The 17,443-nt window shown below is 45.8% G+C and overlaps 2 protein-coding genes across 2 annotated transcripts in view; one reads left to right on the top strand and one right to left on the bottom strand.

Moving 5' to 3' along the window:
• Nucleotides 1-17,443, bottom strand: part of ELP3 (elongator acetyltransferase complex subunit 3) — a 153,811-nt gene that overhangs the window by 48,587 nt on the left and 87,781 nt on the right. The window contains exon 10 of the mRNA XM_050948836.1: nucleotides 6,471-6,664. Coding sequence (XP_050804793.1) covers nucleotides 6,471-6,664 — 194 coding nt within the window. The remainder of the gene's footprint in view (nucleotides 1-6,470; nucleotides 6,665-17,443) is intronic.
• Nucleotides 1-17,443, top strand: part of LOC127048832 (uncharacterized) — a 36,698-nt gene that overhangs the window by 3,435 nt on the left and 15,820 nt on the right. The gene's annotated exons all lie outside the window — the stretch shown is intronic.

Here is a 17,443-nt window from a genome sequence, read left to right as displayed (position 1 = left end):
CTCATTTCAACCAGATCCTTGGAGAGATAAGAGTTGGTGCTGTTTGCATGCTATTGCCATTTCCATCCATTCTGCTTATCAATCTCCCTGAGTGACATCATACAGAAGTAGAAGATGGAAAGGAGGACGCATCCCTGAGGGACAACGCATGAAAGATACGAAGATGGAAGTGCAGGTACCAATCAATTCTCTGGACACAGTTTGAACAGAATGAATGGAACTACCTCATAGCTTGTCTACACTACAAAATTAAGTCAACTTTATCTAATCCGACCTCGAGCCTCCAAATTAAGTTGATTGTGTGCGGCCACACTATGCTCATTGTCTCAATGGAGTTTGTCCTCACTAGCAGCGCTTGCATCAATGCACAAAGCAGTGCATTGTGCGTAGCTATCCCAAAGTGGAATTTGCTGCAGTGTGTTTTGGGAAGTTTGTGCAATGCTTTATGGGACCAAAACATAATCTCAAGGGAGAATGGGAACATTGCGTCAGCATCCCATGATGCACTGTCCTCCCTCCCTCATATAAACAGCAAACCCAGCAGATTTTGCACCTTAAAACTGCCGCACGTATACCATAACTCCAGAAGCATGGAGCCTGCTCAGCTGTGCAGTCTTGTTATGAGCATCTCAGGCTTGGTCTACACTACGCGTTTAAACAGATTTTAGCAGCGTTAAACCGATTTAACGCTGTACCCGTCCACTCTACGAGGCCCTTTATATCGATATAAAGGGCTCTTTAAATCAGTTTCTGTACTCCTTCCCGACGAGTGGAGTAGCGCTAAAATCGGTATTACCATATTGGATTACGGTTAGTGTGGCCGCAAATCGACGGTATTGGCCTCCGGGCGGTATCCCACAGTGCACCACTGTGACTGCTTTGGACAGCAATCTCAACTCGGATGCAGTGGCCAGGTAAACAGGAAAAGCCCCGCGAAATTTTGAATTTCATTTCCTGTTTGCCCAGCGTGGAGCTCTGATCAGCACGGGTGGCAATGCAGTCTCAAATCCAAAAAGAGCTCCAGCATGGACTGTACGGGAGATACTGGATCTGATCGCTGTATGGGGAAACAAATCTGTTCTATCAAAGCTCCGTTACAGAAGACGAAATGCCAAAGCGTTTGAAAAAAAAATCTACAGGCTACATACACAGTGCTGTGTGACAAGCGTAACGGGAAGCCAGAGACTCAAATGAACGCTCATGGAGGGAGGGAGGGGGTACTGAGGACTCCAGCTATCCCACAGTCCCCAGCAGTCTCCGAAAAGTATTTGCATTCTTGGCTGAGCTCCCAGTGCCTGTAGGTTCAAACACATTGTCCGGCGTGGTTCAGAGAATAGATAGTCAATTTACTCCTCCCTCTCACGTGAAAGAAAAGAGAAAGAATTTATTTCTTGACTTCTTTCAGTGTCACCCTACATCTACTGAATGCTGCTGGTAGAGGCGATGCTGCAGCAGTGAAGAGCAGTATCCACTCCTCTCCCCTGCCCGGTGGCAGACGGTGCAGTAGGACTGGTAATCGTCCTTATCATCAACCCGTGAGTGCTCCTGGCTGGCTTCAAGTGAGGCTGGCCGGGGTCGCCTGGGTGAAAATAGGAATGATTCTTGGTCATTCCCAGTAGATGGTACAGAACAGCTGGTAACCGTCCTCATCATAGCAACTGGGGGCTGAGCTCCATCAGCCCCCTCCCTTTCATGTGTAAAGAAAAGATTCTGTACTGCCTGGACTATCACAGCAGTGGCATGCTGGGCTCCTTTCCCCCGCACCGCTTAATGTCCTGCCTGGACTGTCATAGCACTGGGAGGCTGCCTCTCCCTCATTTTATCTCACTAACAAGTCATTGTTTCTTATTCCTGCATTCTTTATAACTTCATGACACAAATGGGGGGACACTGCCACGGTATACCAGGAAGGCTGGGGGAGGAGGGAAGCAACGGGTGGGGTTGTTGCAGAGGCACCTCCCGTGAATGGCATGTAGCTCATCATTTCTGCGGGTTCTGACACGGAGCAGCTGTGTTCTCTGATACACTGGTTCTCTAGTACACTTGCCCCATATTCTAGGCAGGACTGACTATTTTTAGAAACCATAAAGGAGGGATTGACTCGGGGAGTCATTCCCAGTTTTGCCTTTGCATCCCCGGCCAATCTCAGCCGGGGCACCCATGATAGCAGCAGACAGCACAGAAGGACAGATAATGGTCATCTCATTGCCAATTTACACAGGCAGCAGATGGTACAGAACGACTGAAAATTGTCTCTGCTATCATGCAAAAGCAAATGAATGCTGCTGTGTAGCGCTGGAGTATCGCCTCTGTCCGCGGCATCCAGTACACATACGGTGACTGTAAAAAAAAAAAAAAAAAAAGCTGAACGGGCTCCATGGTTGCCGTGCTATGGCATCTGCCAGGGCAATCCAGGGAAAAAGGGCGTGAAATGATTGTCTGCCGTTGCTTTCCCGGAGGAAGGAATGACTGATGACATTTACCCAGAACCACCCGCGACAATGATTTTTGCCCCATCAGCAACTGGGCTCTCAACCCAGAATTCTAAGGGGCGGGGGAGACTGCGGGAACTATGGGATAGTTACGGCATAGCTACCCACAGTGCAATGCTCCGGAAATCGACGCTAGCCTCGGACCATGGACACACACCACCGAATTAATGTGCTTAGTGTGGCCGCGTGCACTCGACTTTATACAATCTGTTTTATAAAACCGGTTTATGTAAAATCGGAATAATCCCGTAGTGTAGACGTACCCTCAAACACCTCAAGCCTTCTCCTGCAGTATTTCCAGAGCTGAAGTAGGATCCGCTGCATGGAACATAGTGATGTCCTGCAAGCAGCCCTGCTGGAAGCCATTGAAAAAAACAATTCACAGTTGCTGCTGGCAGCCACAGAGCAGCTGCACACTGTTGAGCGCCGCTTTTGGTCCCATGAAACAAGCACTGACTGATGGGACTGCATCATTTTGCAGGCAGGAAATGACGAGCAGCGGCTGCAGAACTTTCGAATGTGGAAGACCACTTTCCAGGAACTTTGTGCAGAGCTTTTCCCTGCCCTGCAGTTCAGCAGCACAAAAATGAGAGCTGCTCTAACAGTGGAGAAGTGAATGGTGATCATTACTTGGAAGTTAGCAACGCCAGACAGTTACTGGTTAGTGAGGAATCAATTTGGAGTAGGTAAATCAACAGTGGGAGTTGCTGTGCTCCAAGTGTGCCGGACCATTAACTGACTACTGTTATGAAGGATAGTGAGTCCAGGTAATGTGCAGGACATAATGGATGGCTTTGCCGCAATGAGGTTCCCTAATTGTGGTGGGGCGATAAATGGCACGCATAGCCTTATCTTGGCACCAGACCACCTTGAGTACAAAAACTGAAAGGGATACTTTTAAATGGTGTTGCAAGTGCTGGTGGATCATAGGGGGCATTTCAACTACATCAGCATGGAATGGTCAGGAAAGGTTCATGACGCGCAGCAATTTTAATAAACTTTAGTGTAATAAGATTGAGAAGGACAAAAAATATGATAGTTAAGATCTTATTACAATCAAAGCAACTCTTTGTACAGCAGAGACAAAAAACAACCAGTAAAGCCTGCTAGGATATAGGTATTCAGGCCTGTCTGCAAAGGCCTATACTTTAGGAATGTAGGTGTATTCTTATTACTTAGCTCAGGGGTCAGTAACCTTTCAGAAGTGGTGTGCTGAGTCTTCATTTATTCACTTTAATTTAAGGTTTCGTGTGGCGGTAATACATTTTAATGTTTTTTAGAAGGTCTCTCTCTTCAAGTCTATATATTATATAAATAAACTAGTGTTGTATTGTAAAATAAACAAGGTTTTCAAAATATTTAAGAAGCGTCATTTAAAATTAAATTAAAATGTTGATCTTATGCTGCCGGCCCGCTGCTGGTCTGGGGTTCTGTTCACCTAGGCTGGCAGTGGGCTAAGTGGGGCCTGCGGCCGGGACCCCAGCTGGGAAGTGTCTGGCAGCCAGAACCCCAGACCGGCAGCGGGCTATGCGGGGCTAGCAGCCGGGACCCCAGACCTGCCAGCCGGCATCCCGGCCGCCGGACCCACTCAGCCCGCTGCCGGTCTAGGGTCCCGGCCCTGCCCACATACAGTGGATACCTACCTTCTTCCTGGTCCTGGCCCATTCTCTTCCTCTCTCTGCACTGAGCTGAGGGTGGGAGCGGACCAAGCACAGAAGGAAGGGGCTCAGAGTTGGGGCAGGAGTTTTGGGTGTGGGGGCACTTACCTGGTCAGCTCCCATTTGGTGTGAGGAGTGCAGATGGGAATGTGAGTGGGGGTGCAGGAGCTTCCGTTTGGTGCTCAGGGCGGGGGTGGGGATGTGCGGGGGTGCATGGGATGTGGGGGGTGCAAGGGTCAGGGTAGGGGGGCTGGGTATATGTGGGGGTGCCACAGTCAGGGCTGGGGTCATGGGGGAGGTGAAGGAGTCAGAGGGCTGGGTGGTACAGGGCTCAGGGCAGGGGCCTGGAGGAGATTGGGGGGGTAGAGGGCAGGGCTCAGGGCAGAGGGTTGTGTGACTGCCCCCCCGAACCCCCAAACCCCCCGCTCCTTGTCCCAACTACCCCCTCCTGGGACCCCACCCCCTATCTAAGCCTCCCTGCCCCTTGTCCCCTGACTGCCCCAACCTTTATCCACACCCCCGCAACCCAGACAGAACCCCCTGGACTCCCATGCCTACCTAACCGCTCCCCGCCCCCTGACAGGAGCCCGAGAACCCTGGACTCATACGACGCCCCCTGCTCCCTGCCTGCCCCAACCCCTCTCCACATCCCTGACTCCTGACAGCTACCACAGAACTCCCAACTCATCCAACCCCGCATAGCTCCTTGTCCCCTGACCATCCCCTCTAGAGACCCCCCCAACTAGCCCCCAGGACCCTCCTTGCTCCCTGTCCCCTGACTGACCTGACCCCTATCCACTCCCCATCCCCTAACAGACCCCGGGACTCCCATGCCCCATCCACCCCCCAGCTCCCTAACTGCCCCTCCAGAGACCCCCGCCCCTAACCACCCCCCCCGGGATCCCACCCCCCCATCCAACCCACCCTGCTCACTGTCTGCCCCCACCCCTTATCCAACCCCCCCACCCCCTCCCCCCAAGCCCCAGACCCCTTACCATGAGGCTCCCCGCTCATCCGGAGTTTTGTTATTGCCGCCATTGCCACCACCGCGCACAGCGCAGCGCAGCCCAGCCCCGCCCCTCAGAGTGCTGCACGCGCGGTGGCGGAGCTCCGGATGAGCGGGGAGCAGTTTTCCCTCCACACGGAGCCAAACGCTGCCCTGCAGGAGCACGCAGCTCCGGCCCCCAGAGTATTGCGTGCGGTGGCAGGGGTCCAGGGGAAGGCGGGAGCGGGGCCAGCAGCTTGCTGCGCTCGTCCGGCGCTCCGGCCAGGGAGCGCGGACCCTGCAGCTTGCCGCGTCGGCAGGATTTTTAATGGCACACTGGAGTCCCAGCAAGCTCCAGCGTGCCATTAAAAATCGGCTCACGTGCTATCTTTGGTATGCATGCCATAGGTTGCCGACCCCTGACTGAGCTAGTCATAGAGGTATAAAAGAAAATCAAAATCACTGTCTGTCAGTCTAAGAGCCTTCTCTTACTGTGACAGTCTGGGGCCTGGTTCTTAGGCTAAGGCCTTCTGCTAAGCAGCAGAGGCCAGCCATAAGCTGGGAAGTGTATGGTCACATCCTTACATTCCAAACTAGTCACATTGAAATAAGTGTTATTGGGCTGTTAGGAATACAATCCTGTCCTGATATTCCTGTCACCTCCAGAGAAAGGGAAGAGCCTAGGAAATATAAAAGGAAACTTAGTCTGATAGCATCCTGTCTGGCAAGAACTCACTTACCAATAGCTGGGATGTGAAACCCTCATTTCTGTACTGTTCTGCCCCTGTAGTCTCCAGTTCCCTATTGTTTGTCTGTATAATCTCTGTCTGGTTCTGTGATTGTTTCTGTCTGCTGTATAATTCATTTTGTTGGGTGTAAACCAATAAAGGTGGTGGGATATAATTGGTTAAATAACCATGTTACAATATGTTAGGATTGGTTAGTTAAATTTCAGTAAAATGATTGGTTATGGTATAGCTAAGCAGAACTCAAGTTTTACTATATAGTCTGCAGTCAGTCAGGAAGTAAGGGGGGATGGGAACAGGGACTGGGGCTGAGGGAATTGGGATCACGTTTTGCTAAAGGGGGGAAATGGGAACAGGGGATGGGAACAGAAACAGGGACACAGGCAAGGCTCTGTGGTGTCAGAGCTGGGAAGAGGGACACTAATGAAGGAAACTGGAATCATGCTTGCTGGAAGTTCACCCCAATAAACATCCAATTGTTTGCGCCTTTGGACTTCTGGTATTGTTGCTCTCTGTTCATCGAGAAGGACCAGGGAAGTGAGAGGGTGAAGGAATAAGCCCCCTAACAAAGCCCACCAAGAAAAATTACCTCTGAACACGGTACACTCGTGTCCATGGTGGTACAAGAGCCAGAATTCTAGCCACCAAATCCACTAAGGTGCTTGGAGAATAACTCTTGTATCTTCCAGATTTCCAGAGCTCATACAGGCCAGTACCACGGATCACTAGAGTTGGATAGAGTTTCATGCCATCAGGGCGAAAAGAAGGGTTCTCAAAAAACTCCTATAAACACAGAACACAAATGCAGATCAGAAACCAAAGCACTAGCATCCTGGGGCTTTCAAACCAGAAGCTCTCTCTCAAAAAAATAAAATAAAATAAAATAAAATAAAATAAAATAATCAAGCTGCATCAGAAGGATAGATGCTTAAAGCACAATTATGAGAATGTATGTTCAATTTAAAAAGACGGTCTTACATTCAGTTTCCAATATTTTTATCAGTCTCAAGACTTATTCTTAAATGCAGAGGATTATACCTTTTTATAAAAGAATAAGATTGCTGCAGAAAAATTCACATAAAGGGAGGATGCAGATTTCACTAGACTTCAATATGAAGTAAATAGATATCTGAGCCGTATTATTCATTGTAACAGAATTTTGCCCAGAATCAGAACAATATTAAGGAATGTTCATATCTTCACTCTCTGTGGACAGCATTCAGAGATTACTCAAAGTGTCCAGGATACATCAACTGAATAGTAATATAAAAACAACTGAAACTGCATGTCACCTATGTGCTGAGCAATACTGGCAAGGTGGGACAAACAGCACCTACTACTCACTTATCCATGTCTACATTCCAGTACACAGCTCCAAAGTGAAAATCTCCAAATTTCTATGGTCACTGGAAGCCATTAGGCATGTATAATGTGCAGAAAAGTTACTACAAATAAAATTCCAGTAACCACAACTAAGGTCATTAGTCAAAAGATAAAAGATTGATTAGAAGCACTGAGTCAATTATCTCACATTTGTCTATCTAGGTGCTGACAAGACTCTCATCACTGTAGTATCTCACAATCATTAATGGATTTTAATCTGACACCACCATTTATGAAGTAGGAAAAGGTTATCCCAATTTTACTGATGAACTGAGACACAAGATGTAATAAGTGACTTGCACACAGTCACACAAGTAGTCTATGGCTGAGCTCGGAACAGAACTCAGATCATGTCAGTCCCATTCCAGTTCCTGAAAAACAAGACTGTTCTTTCTCCTATCTAATTTACCATCCTCACTAGGATGGAAGACCAATGAATTCTGAATCATGTTTAGCAAGGAATACCACAACATGGCCAGACACCATGTTGTGAGAAAACTAATGAATTGTATTAGTCAAATATATACACACATATATTATATATATACACATATATATATATACACACACATACACACACATATATATATATATATAATTATAATTAGAGAAATTAATATTATATATATTATAACAAGATATAATGGAATTTTTGCTTTTTAAATGTGTCTACTGATGCAGCATTTAAGAACTGAGCTGAATCAGTTTCAGGTTTGTGTAAATTATTAAAACTGGTTTGTGTGTCTTATTTGTAAGATTTCTGGTCTGTGTAAATAGAGGGATGGAGTCATAGTGCCTCCCCCACACACACACACCCAATAAACGAACAAGTAACAATCCAAGGACACATAAACAGACAAGTAAGGTAAGTACTGGATAGACCCAGTGGGGTTTACAGCACAGGACAGAAGTAGACAGATAAAAGTAAGTTTTAACAAAATAAACAAAAATGTATTAGTTTAGGTTAGTTATTGTGATTTATGAATGAGAATGTTTTAGACAGGTACACAGATGAGGTAACTTAGTAAACTGAGTCTGTGCAAAGTTACAGAACAAGGGATAAAATACAGGTGATTGACAACAGAAGAGTGGAGAAGACACAGGGGAAGAACATAGCAGAGCCCAGAGATTTGAAAAGAGTCACCCTGTCACCAGCACAGGTAACTTGATTAATTATCTTTCTTATCTTAACTGGTTTTGCATCATGTGTAATTCATAGGTGATAACAGCATTGTCTTTAAAACCTGAAAAATAAAGGCTATAAGAAATTGTTTAAGCCTACATTGAAACGGATCTCATCTTTCACCAAACAACGTGCTCAGCAAAAGCTTTGGTGGTGCGGTAAGATCACCAGTGATGACCATCAGTTGAACATCCAGCCATATTCAGTCCTGGAACCTTAGTCTATGACAGAGATCGGCAACCTTTGGCATCTGGCTCGCCAGGGTAAGCACCCTGGTGGGCCAGGCCAGTTTGTTTACCTGCTGCGTCCGCAGGTTCGGCCAATTGCAGATCCCACTAGCCATGGTTCACTGCTCCAGGCCAATGGAGGTTGCGCGAAGCAGCAGACAGCACATCCCTTGGCCCGCATCGCTTCCGCAGCCCCACTGACCTGGAGCAGCGAACTGCGGCCAGTGGGAACCGCGTTCAAACAAACCTGCAGACACGGTACGTAAACAATCCGGCCCAGCCCACTAGGTGCTTACACTGGCGAGCTGTGCGCCAAAGATTGCCGATCCCTGGTCTATGACAAGTCACAGTTCTTGGGAAGGTTTTGTTTTGTTTTTAAAATCCTTTCTGTTGAGGCCTTCTGAAGTGAAAGAGTCTTTTACCAAAAGAAGGATTCAGTCAAATCCCCGGTCAGCAGAAACCCTTTTATCCCAAAGTTTCCATGAACCAACTTTTCATTATGGCCCACAAACTATTTCACGTGTCAAAATTAAATGATGTTAGGATGTCATCTCAGCCGTGTCATGAAAAGTGAAAGTAATAATACTTTGCATACATATACATGGTGGCAATTTTCATAATCTCAAAGCACTTTACAAACAGAGCCACAAAACATTCCAGTGAGCCAGATAAACAACACTGGACACATTTGTGGAACAGGCACCCTGAGGCACAGAAAGATCAAATGTCTCACCCAACGCCACATACGAATCAGTGGCTAGGCCAAGAACAGAATTGAGCAGGCCAGACACTCAGGGCTTGGCTACACTTGCAGGTGTGCACGCTGGGAGTTACAGCTGTCTTCGTACAGCTGTGTAGGGAAAGCGCTGCAGTGTGGCCACACTGAGAGCTACCAGTGCTACAATGTGGCCACATTTGCAGCATTTGCAGCGCTGTTGGGAGTGGTGCATTGTGGGCAGCTATCCCACAGAGCACCTCGTCCCATTTTGGCGCCGTGGGTTGTGGGAAGGGGACGGAAGGGTGCGGGTCATTCCGCTTCCTGTCCTAACGCCCCGTGGTGCATCACTTCACATCCCAGCAGTCACTGTTTTTCCATCCACGTTTGGCGTCATTGTGAGTCTCCCAACGGTTTCTGTGCAGCACGATTTCTGTAGGAAATGGAGCCCGAGCTGCTGAGGACTTTGCTGATGAGTGTCGCCAGCACATCACGGTTGGCAGTTGAGCTACTCCTTCAGCTCCAAAGTGACAGTGAGGAGTCTGACGATGATATCGAGTCGCCTGACACGTATGACACTAAATTGCTTGTGGCATTAACAGAAATGCTCAGCACCGTGGAACGCCGCTTTTGGGCTCGGGAAACAAGCACTGAGTGGTGGGATCACATCGCCATGGAAGTCTCGGATGACGAGCAGTGGGCTGCAGAACTTTCGGATGAGAAAAGCCACTTTCATGGGACTGTGTGAGGAGCTCGCCCCCACCCTGCGGCGCAAGGACACAAGATTGAGAGCTGCCCTGCCAGTGGAGAAGAGGGTGGCTATTGCAATCTGGAAGCTGGCAACTCCAGACAGCTACTGATCAGTCGCGAACCAGTTTGGAGTGGGAAAGTCGACCGTTGGAATCGTGTTGATACAAGTTTGCAGGGCCATTAATTGCATCCTGCGAAGAAGAACCATGACTCTGGGGAACGTGCAGGACATTCTGGATGGCTTTGCACAAATGGGTGTCCCTAACTGTGGAGGGGCGACAGATGGGACGCATATTCCTATTCTGGCACCACCCCACCTAGCATCCGAGCACATTAACGGGAAAGGGTATTTCTCTATGGTTCTCCAGGCGCTTGTGGATCACCGTAGGCGTTTCATTGACATTTACACAGGCTGGCCTGGAAAGGTGCATGATGCACGCATCTTTCGGAACAGTGGCCTGTTTAGGAAGCTGCAGGCCAGGACTTTTTTCCCAGACCGGAAGATCACAGTAGGGGGCGTCGAAATTCCCATTGTGATCCTTGGAGACCCCGCTTACCCATTAATGCCTTAGCTCATGAAACCGTATACAGGGAAGCTTGACAGGAGCAAGGACCGGTTCAACTACAGGCTGAGCCGGTGCCGAATGACTGTGGAGTATGCTTTTGGCCGTTTAAAAGGACGCTGGAGATCTCTTTATGGGAAGCTAGACTTGGGGGAAAGCAGCATCCCTGTGGTTATATCTGCGTGCTGTACCCTCCATAATATTTGTGAAGGGAAGGGTGAAACATTCAGTCAGGAATTGACCTCTGAGATTCAACGCCTGGAGGCTGAATTTGCACAGCCAGAGAGCAGGGCTACTAGAGAGGCCCAGTACAGGGCTACAAGGATTAGGGATGCCTTGAGGGAGGAATTTGAGGTTGAAAGCCAACAGTAATGTTTGGTGCCTTGCACGGGAGTGAAGTGCAGTGGTTCAATGATTTGCAGTGTCTGTTTTTTTTCCTGGGCTACGGTATCTTTCACTTTCTGCAATAAAAAAACCTGTTTTAAAAGCCAAGAATTCATTTATTGAAAAGAAAATAACTAAAAGGGCAGGGGGGTGGTGTGGTGAACTGTACAGTCAGAGGTTTGAATATGTCCTGTCTGGAGTGCTGTGCAATGACTGCTGCACTTCAGGATGAAAATGCTGCATGGTGATGGGGGTTGAGTGCAGAGGGTAAAGGTCGTAGTTCTCAGGGCTGGTAGGTGAACGCACAGGTGTTGGGGGCAGCTGATGGTGGTAAGAACCTGGATACTGGAGAAGGGGGTTTTGATCTGACATTGGGGCACAAGGGAAAGAGCTTTGGGACTGGGAGAGGGGCGGCACGGTAGTGGTCTGCCTGCATGGCTACGAGTTTGACTGGATACAGTCCGTCTGGCACGCCAGGATGCTTATCAGCTGCTTCGTGCTTTTCTTCTTAGCCACTGCCTTTCTCCTGCTTTCTCCTTCTCTCCAGTCCTGCATTTTTTCCCTCCAGTCCTGCAGTTTTTTATTCTCTCTAGCAGACTGATTCATAACTGCTTTCACCATGCTTTTTCGTGGCTTCTTCCTCAGGTTTTGTAGCCTCTCAGCAGTCTCTGATACGGCCAGTCGAGTATTCAAGGACACTGTTATTAGAAAGACAAAAATTGAAACATTTAACAGAGAGGCAGCATTGTGTATAATCACAGTGAAGGAGTTTACAGTCTCACTTTAGCATACTTTCCACATACCAAACAGAGCACACAGAAACCACAGCAGCGAAGAAATGGTGAGTAACGGGGAATGAGTGCAGGAGTTAATTAATCCTGGAAGATATCTCGCTGCTGCCGGTCACCTGGGAAGGGGGACTGATTGGTTCAGGGCTGTACTGGGGTTTCTGTGTGTTGGGGAAAGCAAACAGCCGCAGGGGGACCTACACTGAACACTATCCCAACATTTTCCACAGGAGTTTATCCTGGAAGATATCTCGCTGCTGCGGGTCACCTGGGAAGCAAGAGAGCAACTTCTACAGCAATGCGGATTCCGCCCTGGCCCCTATGCAGCTTGCCTGTGTGCAGCAATGGTCCCCCCACCCCTCGCGGCCCAGTGGCGCGGACGTGTTAGCCTGAATGGGATAAGGACCACAGTGGCTCTCCCTATAAATTTGAGCAAGTGCATTGCCCACGCTCTGGCAGAAACTTTTGAAGAGATTACCGAGGCCGATTACCGCGACATGATAGACCACATCAATACGCTATTCCACATCTAGACATGCATGCATGCAGCCATAACCCCTCGTCCTCTCCCGAAACATTTCCATCCTGAAAATAAAAGCTGCTTACCGGGAACCCGCTCCTCTGCTTCTCCTTCACCAACAAGTTCCAGCAGCTGTGACTGGCTACCTTCCTCCTGGCTTGAGAAGAGCTCCTGGCTGCATGCCTCCTGGGACTCCGGGGTGTTTCCCCCCACCCCAGTACTCTGACTCTCGGTCCCCCCCCCATCTCCCCCTCCTCTCCCTGCTCTGAACTGTCCATTGTGGTCATCGGATTGGCAGTGGGGTCACCTCCAAGTATCGCGTCCAGCTCCTTGTAAAAACGGTAGGTCGTGGGGGCAGCACCTGAGCGGCGGTTTCCCTAGCGGGCTTTGCAATAGGCACTCCGCAGCTCCTTTACTTTAACCCTGCACTGCACCGCATCCCGGTTATGGCCCCTTTCCAGCATGGCCCTTGAGATCTGCCCACAGATATCATAATTCCTACAGCTGGAGCGCAGCTGTGACTGCACAGCTTCATCCCCCCAAACACTGATGAGGTCCATCAACTCGCCATTGCTCCATGCTGGGGCTCGTTTGGCGCATGGAGGCATGGTCACTGATTGATTGCACTCCACATCTGGCTGAGCAAACAGGAAGGGGATTTTTAAAATTCCCGGGGCATTTAAAAGGCGGGTCACCTGAGCCCAGGGCAGTAGAGTGCGAACTGATGAGCAGAGTGGCTGAACAGGCATTCTGGGATACCTCCGAATACTTCGGAGGCCAATTACAGCGCTTTTGCTGGCCACACTTGCGGAGCAGCGCTGCATCACCAGCGCTGCAATCCTGATATCCGAAACAGAGCAGGAGTACAACCAGCGCTGCAGCCAGGGAGATGCAGCGCTGTATGTGCCTTGCAAGTGTGGGTGGTGAGTAAGTTGCAGCGCTGGTGGTGGGTTTACAACACTGCAACTCTCCAGTGTAGCCAAGCCCTAAGAGTCATGCTTCAATGACAGATTTGCACCCTCTTGAGGGAGCTCAAAGGTACTCCATGTGTAAAAGAAAGCAGTTATGAAAGGAGGAATGAGTAACCCCTCTAGCACTAGATCACGGTGCTCTGAAGAGAAAAATAAAGACATCAGGATGCTTTGTTTGGAAATTCATAGACTTAAATCTGAAGAGGCTGGAGCAATATGACCAAACAGCACAAAAATAAAAGTGAATTATTGCAGTAAGGAAGCACTGAAAACTTCTACAATGAAACACAGAAAACACAAACAACAAACCGCTCACTCTGTTTTTGGTGCTACTGCAGAAAAAAATTCTTTCCACTAATAAGGTTCAACATTACTATTCACAGCAATGTTTGAACGAATGTCAAAGAAACAGTGTGATTCCTGTCAGAATACTTAGAAGCTCATTGATTTATTTTAAATGGAAATACATTAATGCACCACTAAAGTTTAGAAATCAAGCATTCAAAGCGAAGGTCAAAAGTTATGGTTTCTAACACAGCGCTAGCTTCGCTATCTTGAATCTCTCATAGTTAAATCTATGCTATAACAGTAACAGTCACCTACTTCTCATTTATGTTATTTAACACATACACCAGAGAGTCATCTGGTCGAAAAACTAATATTTTTGCATACGTTTTTTAAAAATTGTTTTTCAAAATTCTCCTCACTTGTTTTGTTATTTTAATAAAAAAAAAATCCCCTCCTTTTTCTCCCTTTCCAACCTGATCTTTCCAGCAGGAAAATTGAAAAAAGGAAAAAGGACAAGAAAGAGAAAGGTGGGGGGCAACAAACATTTCATTTTTTTCCATCAAAAAACAACATTTTTAACAAAATATTTAGTTTTTAAAAGACATTTTAATTGAAAAGTGTTTTCAAGTGAAAATTTTTGACCAAATCTAACATGAAATATACAAGACCTGCAATGGGGCCATGTCAAAGTGATGGCAGAAACCTTAGCTTTTTAATTAGAGCTGAAATGATGCCTTTAAAAGCTGATGTGATCAAGGCACCTTACTGCGAGATAGCACCTCATTCAAGGGCAGAGCAACATTTAGCTCCATGGAGCCTTAAGCAATGCCCATTAGAGTCAATGGGAGTCATTCCACTGATTTAAATAGGCATTGGATCAGAACCTTAAGCACTAAACTGCTCATAAGTGCCTCAGCGGTCACAAATTTAAGCGATTAAAGGTGACAAAGCTAGAGGAGTCCAGCTAACACCCAATGTTCTAAAATCACTTTAGGATGCAGAAAAATGGTCTCACATGCATAAATATTCCAAATGGAAACATAACTTTAAAGCTACTAAATCCATTTTTTTTAAGCTTTGAGATGTAATTTTTCTCTTGCTGAAGACTACAAAAACACAGGTTGACACTTCTTTCAAAACTCAAAGGTTGATGCTAGAGCCAAATTTAAAATCAGAGCATTTGGGAGGGGGGCACTATGTCTTCATACTGGTTTAACTTTTTTTTTTAAAACATCTCACCTGAATCAGGTCAGCTCTTTTTAGTTATCTTTGGATTGACAACATGGGACTCTTCAGACTAAATGGATTTTTTTCAGAAAGTTATAAGCATCTGAAAAAGAGGAGTTATTTAATATCTGTATTACTGTAGTGCCTAACAGTCCCAGTCATGAACCAGGACCCCACCATACTAGGTGATATTCAAAACAATAAAAAGACAGTCCCTGCCTTGGGAAACTGACCATCTAATATATGGAGATATACCTATCTCATAGAACTGGAAGGACCCTGAAGGGTCATTGAGTCCAGCCCTCTGCCTTCACTAGCAGGACCAAGTGCTGATTTTGCCCCAGATCCCTAGGTAGCCCCCTCAAGGATTGAAAACTCAACCCTGGGTTTAGCAGACCAATGCTCAAACCACTGAGCTATCCCTCCCCACCTAAAAGTAATGTAAATTAGAATATTTGAGATAACTACAGCATACTCACTGCAAACAATATAACGAATAATCAGAAAGACTTGCTATTCAAAATCCTGCAGCTTTATGTAGGTTCAGATAGACATGTTTTATTTGTATGAACAGCTGCTCTATGAATTACAAAGAGAGAATCTTAATAAAATCCCATCAGTAGACACTTTCAGTGTACAAGGTTATTCAAGTTAGCCATTAAACATATTTTATGAGAACAGTAATTGATTTTATTAGTACATGCCTTTGTTGTAGAAGTTCCCCATTATTACAGCTAATGGCATCTATAGCATCCATTCAGCCACAACCTCATAAACTCACTGCCAGCATGAATAATCAGGGTCTGATCGGTGCAAAATTAGTTATTAAGATGCCACTCACTTTCCATCAATGCAGAGGCATCAAAGTGGAAGCTAGACTCCTGCCTTTCGTCTGATTCCAATCAGTAGTTTTATAAACTAGTCATTATTTTGCATTAGTTTACAAAATAGCTTAGATATTACTTGCTATTAATGCTGTCCAACGTAACAGGTGTTAGATGGAAAACAGCAGTCTGTTTAATACCAATGAGAACCAAAACAATTTATAAAAAAAAAAAAAAAGAAAAAAGAAAGGAAAAACACAGGAGTTGGAAGCTGGGGAAGGTAAACTACTGGACTTGAATATCAAAGTAAATTTACTAATTTTTGATGATTTTATCACTATGATATTTAATAAACTGAGAATCTGTTTGCTACCTATGTGTCTGGTTATATGTGCAATCCAAGGATCAACTGGCTCTGGACCAGTACTCAGTATATTGACTCAGTATATCCAGTGCTACTCAGACCTCAGTGGTTCAGGAGTTAATATGGCAATTAACATTACCCAAAAGAGCCACAGTATGTGAATTCATTGTTTCATTTACTGTGCTGCTCGTTTATTTATTTATTTATTTTTGGTTATTCTAACCAAGTATTATTTTATCAACTACAACTGGTCAATAACATAGTAAAAGCATCCTGACTGGTTAATAAATCAGTGTTTCAATATCGTGTGTTACAAAGAGCCACAGGAGACACATTGAAGAACCACTTGCAGCTCCTGAGCCTCAGCCTGAGTATCACTGATCTAGTCCAAAGTTTCTTCCTGCCCTCTGTCACAGGTTAGCAAATATTAAAAAAAAAGAATTCTAATTATGATCTTGCATCCCCCACACCCAAATTTCAATTCTGACTTGACTTTAGCAACTGCTCTTGACCCACTAGAGTCAGAGATGCATTTTAATGATATCTGAAAGAGTGGAAGATCTAGGGATTCATCCCATCTTTCCACAGAAACAGAGAACCACCAGCCATCTTTAATCTTCCCGCTATGACCAGTCTCAATGCCACTGGGAGGGATTGCTCATTGTATAAATGCTGCAATTTTCCCCATTTCCCAGGTTTACTAAAATGACAGAATTATTTCTAGTAGGAATGCAAGTTAACAAAAATCAAATGCATTTTAAAACAATTGTGCATCATGAGTTTTCACTCAATTTGATTACATCAATATACTCAAGAGTGTCAATTTTATGCATTAACCATAATAAACAGTGATTTAAGCTTCTATCCTCATGAAGTTGAGATGAGCAATGTCTTAAAACTCAGTAATCCAGCATTTCTGGCAGAATAATTTATAACAATAAATGTTAATACTTTAAAGCTACAACAGCTTCGAATGACTTTCTCCAATTCTGCAGAGGGATGATATAACTCTATGCTTTAAAAATAAAGTTTGTGGTCCAGATATGGAGGTACTAGTTTTATCTTTAATATTTGCAGTGTTTCTTTCTTCTTTCTTTAAATGCTACAGTGCTAAAATTAACCACCACAGAGAATGGTCTCCTTTCACTGAAGCTTACAACTACATGATGTAAAATACTGGAGGATTAGCATACAAAATCTATCAAAAGATTAGAAATATCTGTTGAAGAATACTTATCTTCATTAACTATATATACATATATAGTGTCTTCATTACAAAAAATCCGAATGTATTTAACAAGTTATATGCACCTCAGAAATGAAGCTGTTTAACAGTGCACAGCAATACTACACAGTAAAACTAAGAACCACACAA

Source organism: Gopherus flavomarginatus, chromosome 4 (assembly GCF_025201925.1).
Source record: "Gopherus flavomarginatus isolate rGopFla2 chromosome 4, rGopFla2.mat.asm, whole genome shotgun sequence".
In the NCBI taxonomy this organism is placed as follows: domain Eukaryota; kingdom Metazoa; phylum Chordata; order Testudines; family Testudinidae; genus Gopherus; species Gopherus flavomarginatus.
Note: the sequence above shows the minus strand (reverse complement) of the source record. Positions and strands in the feature narration are given on the sequence as shown.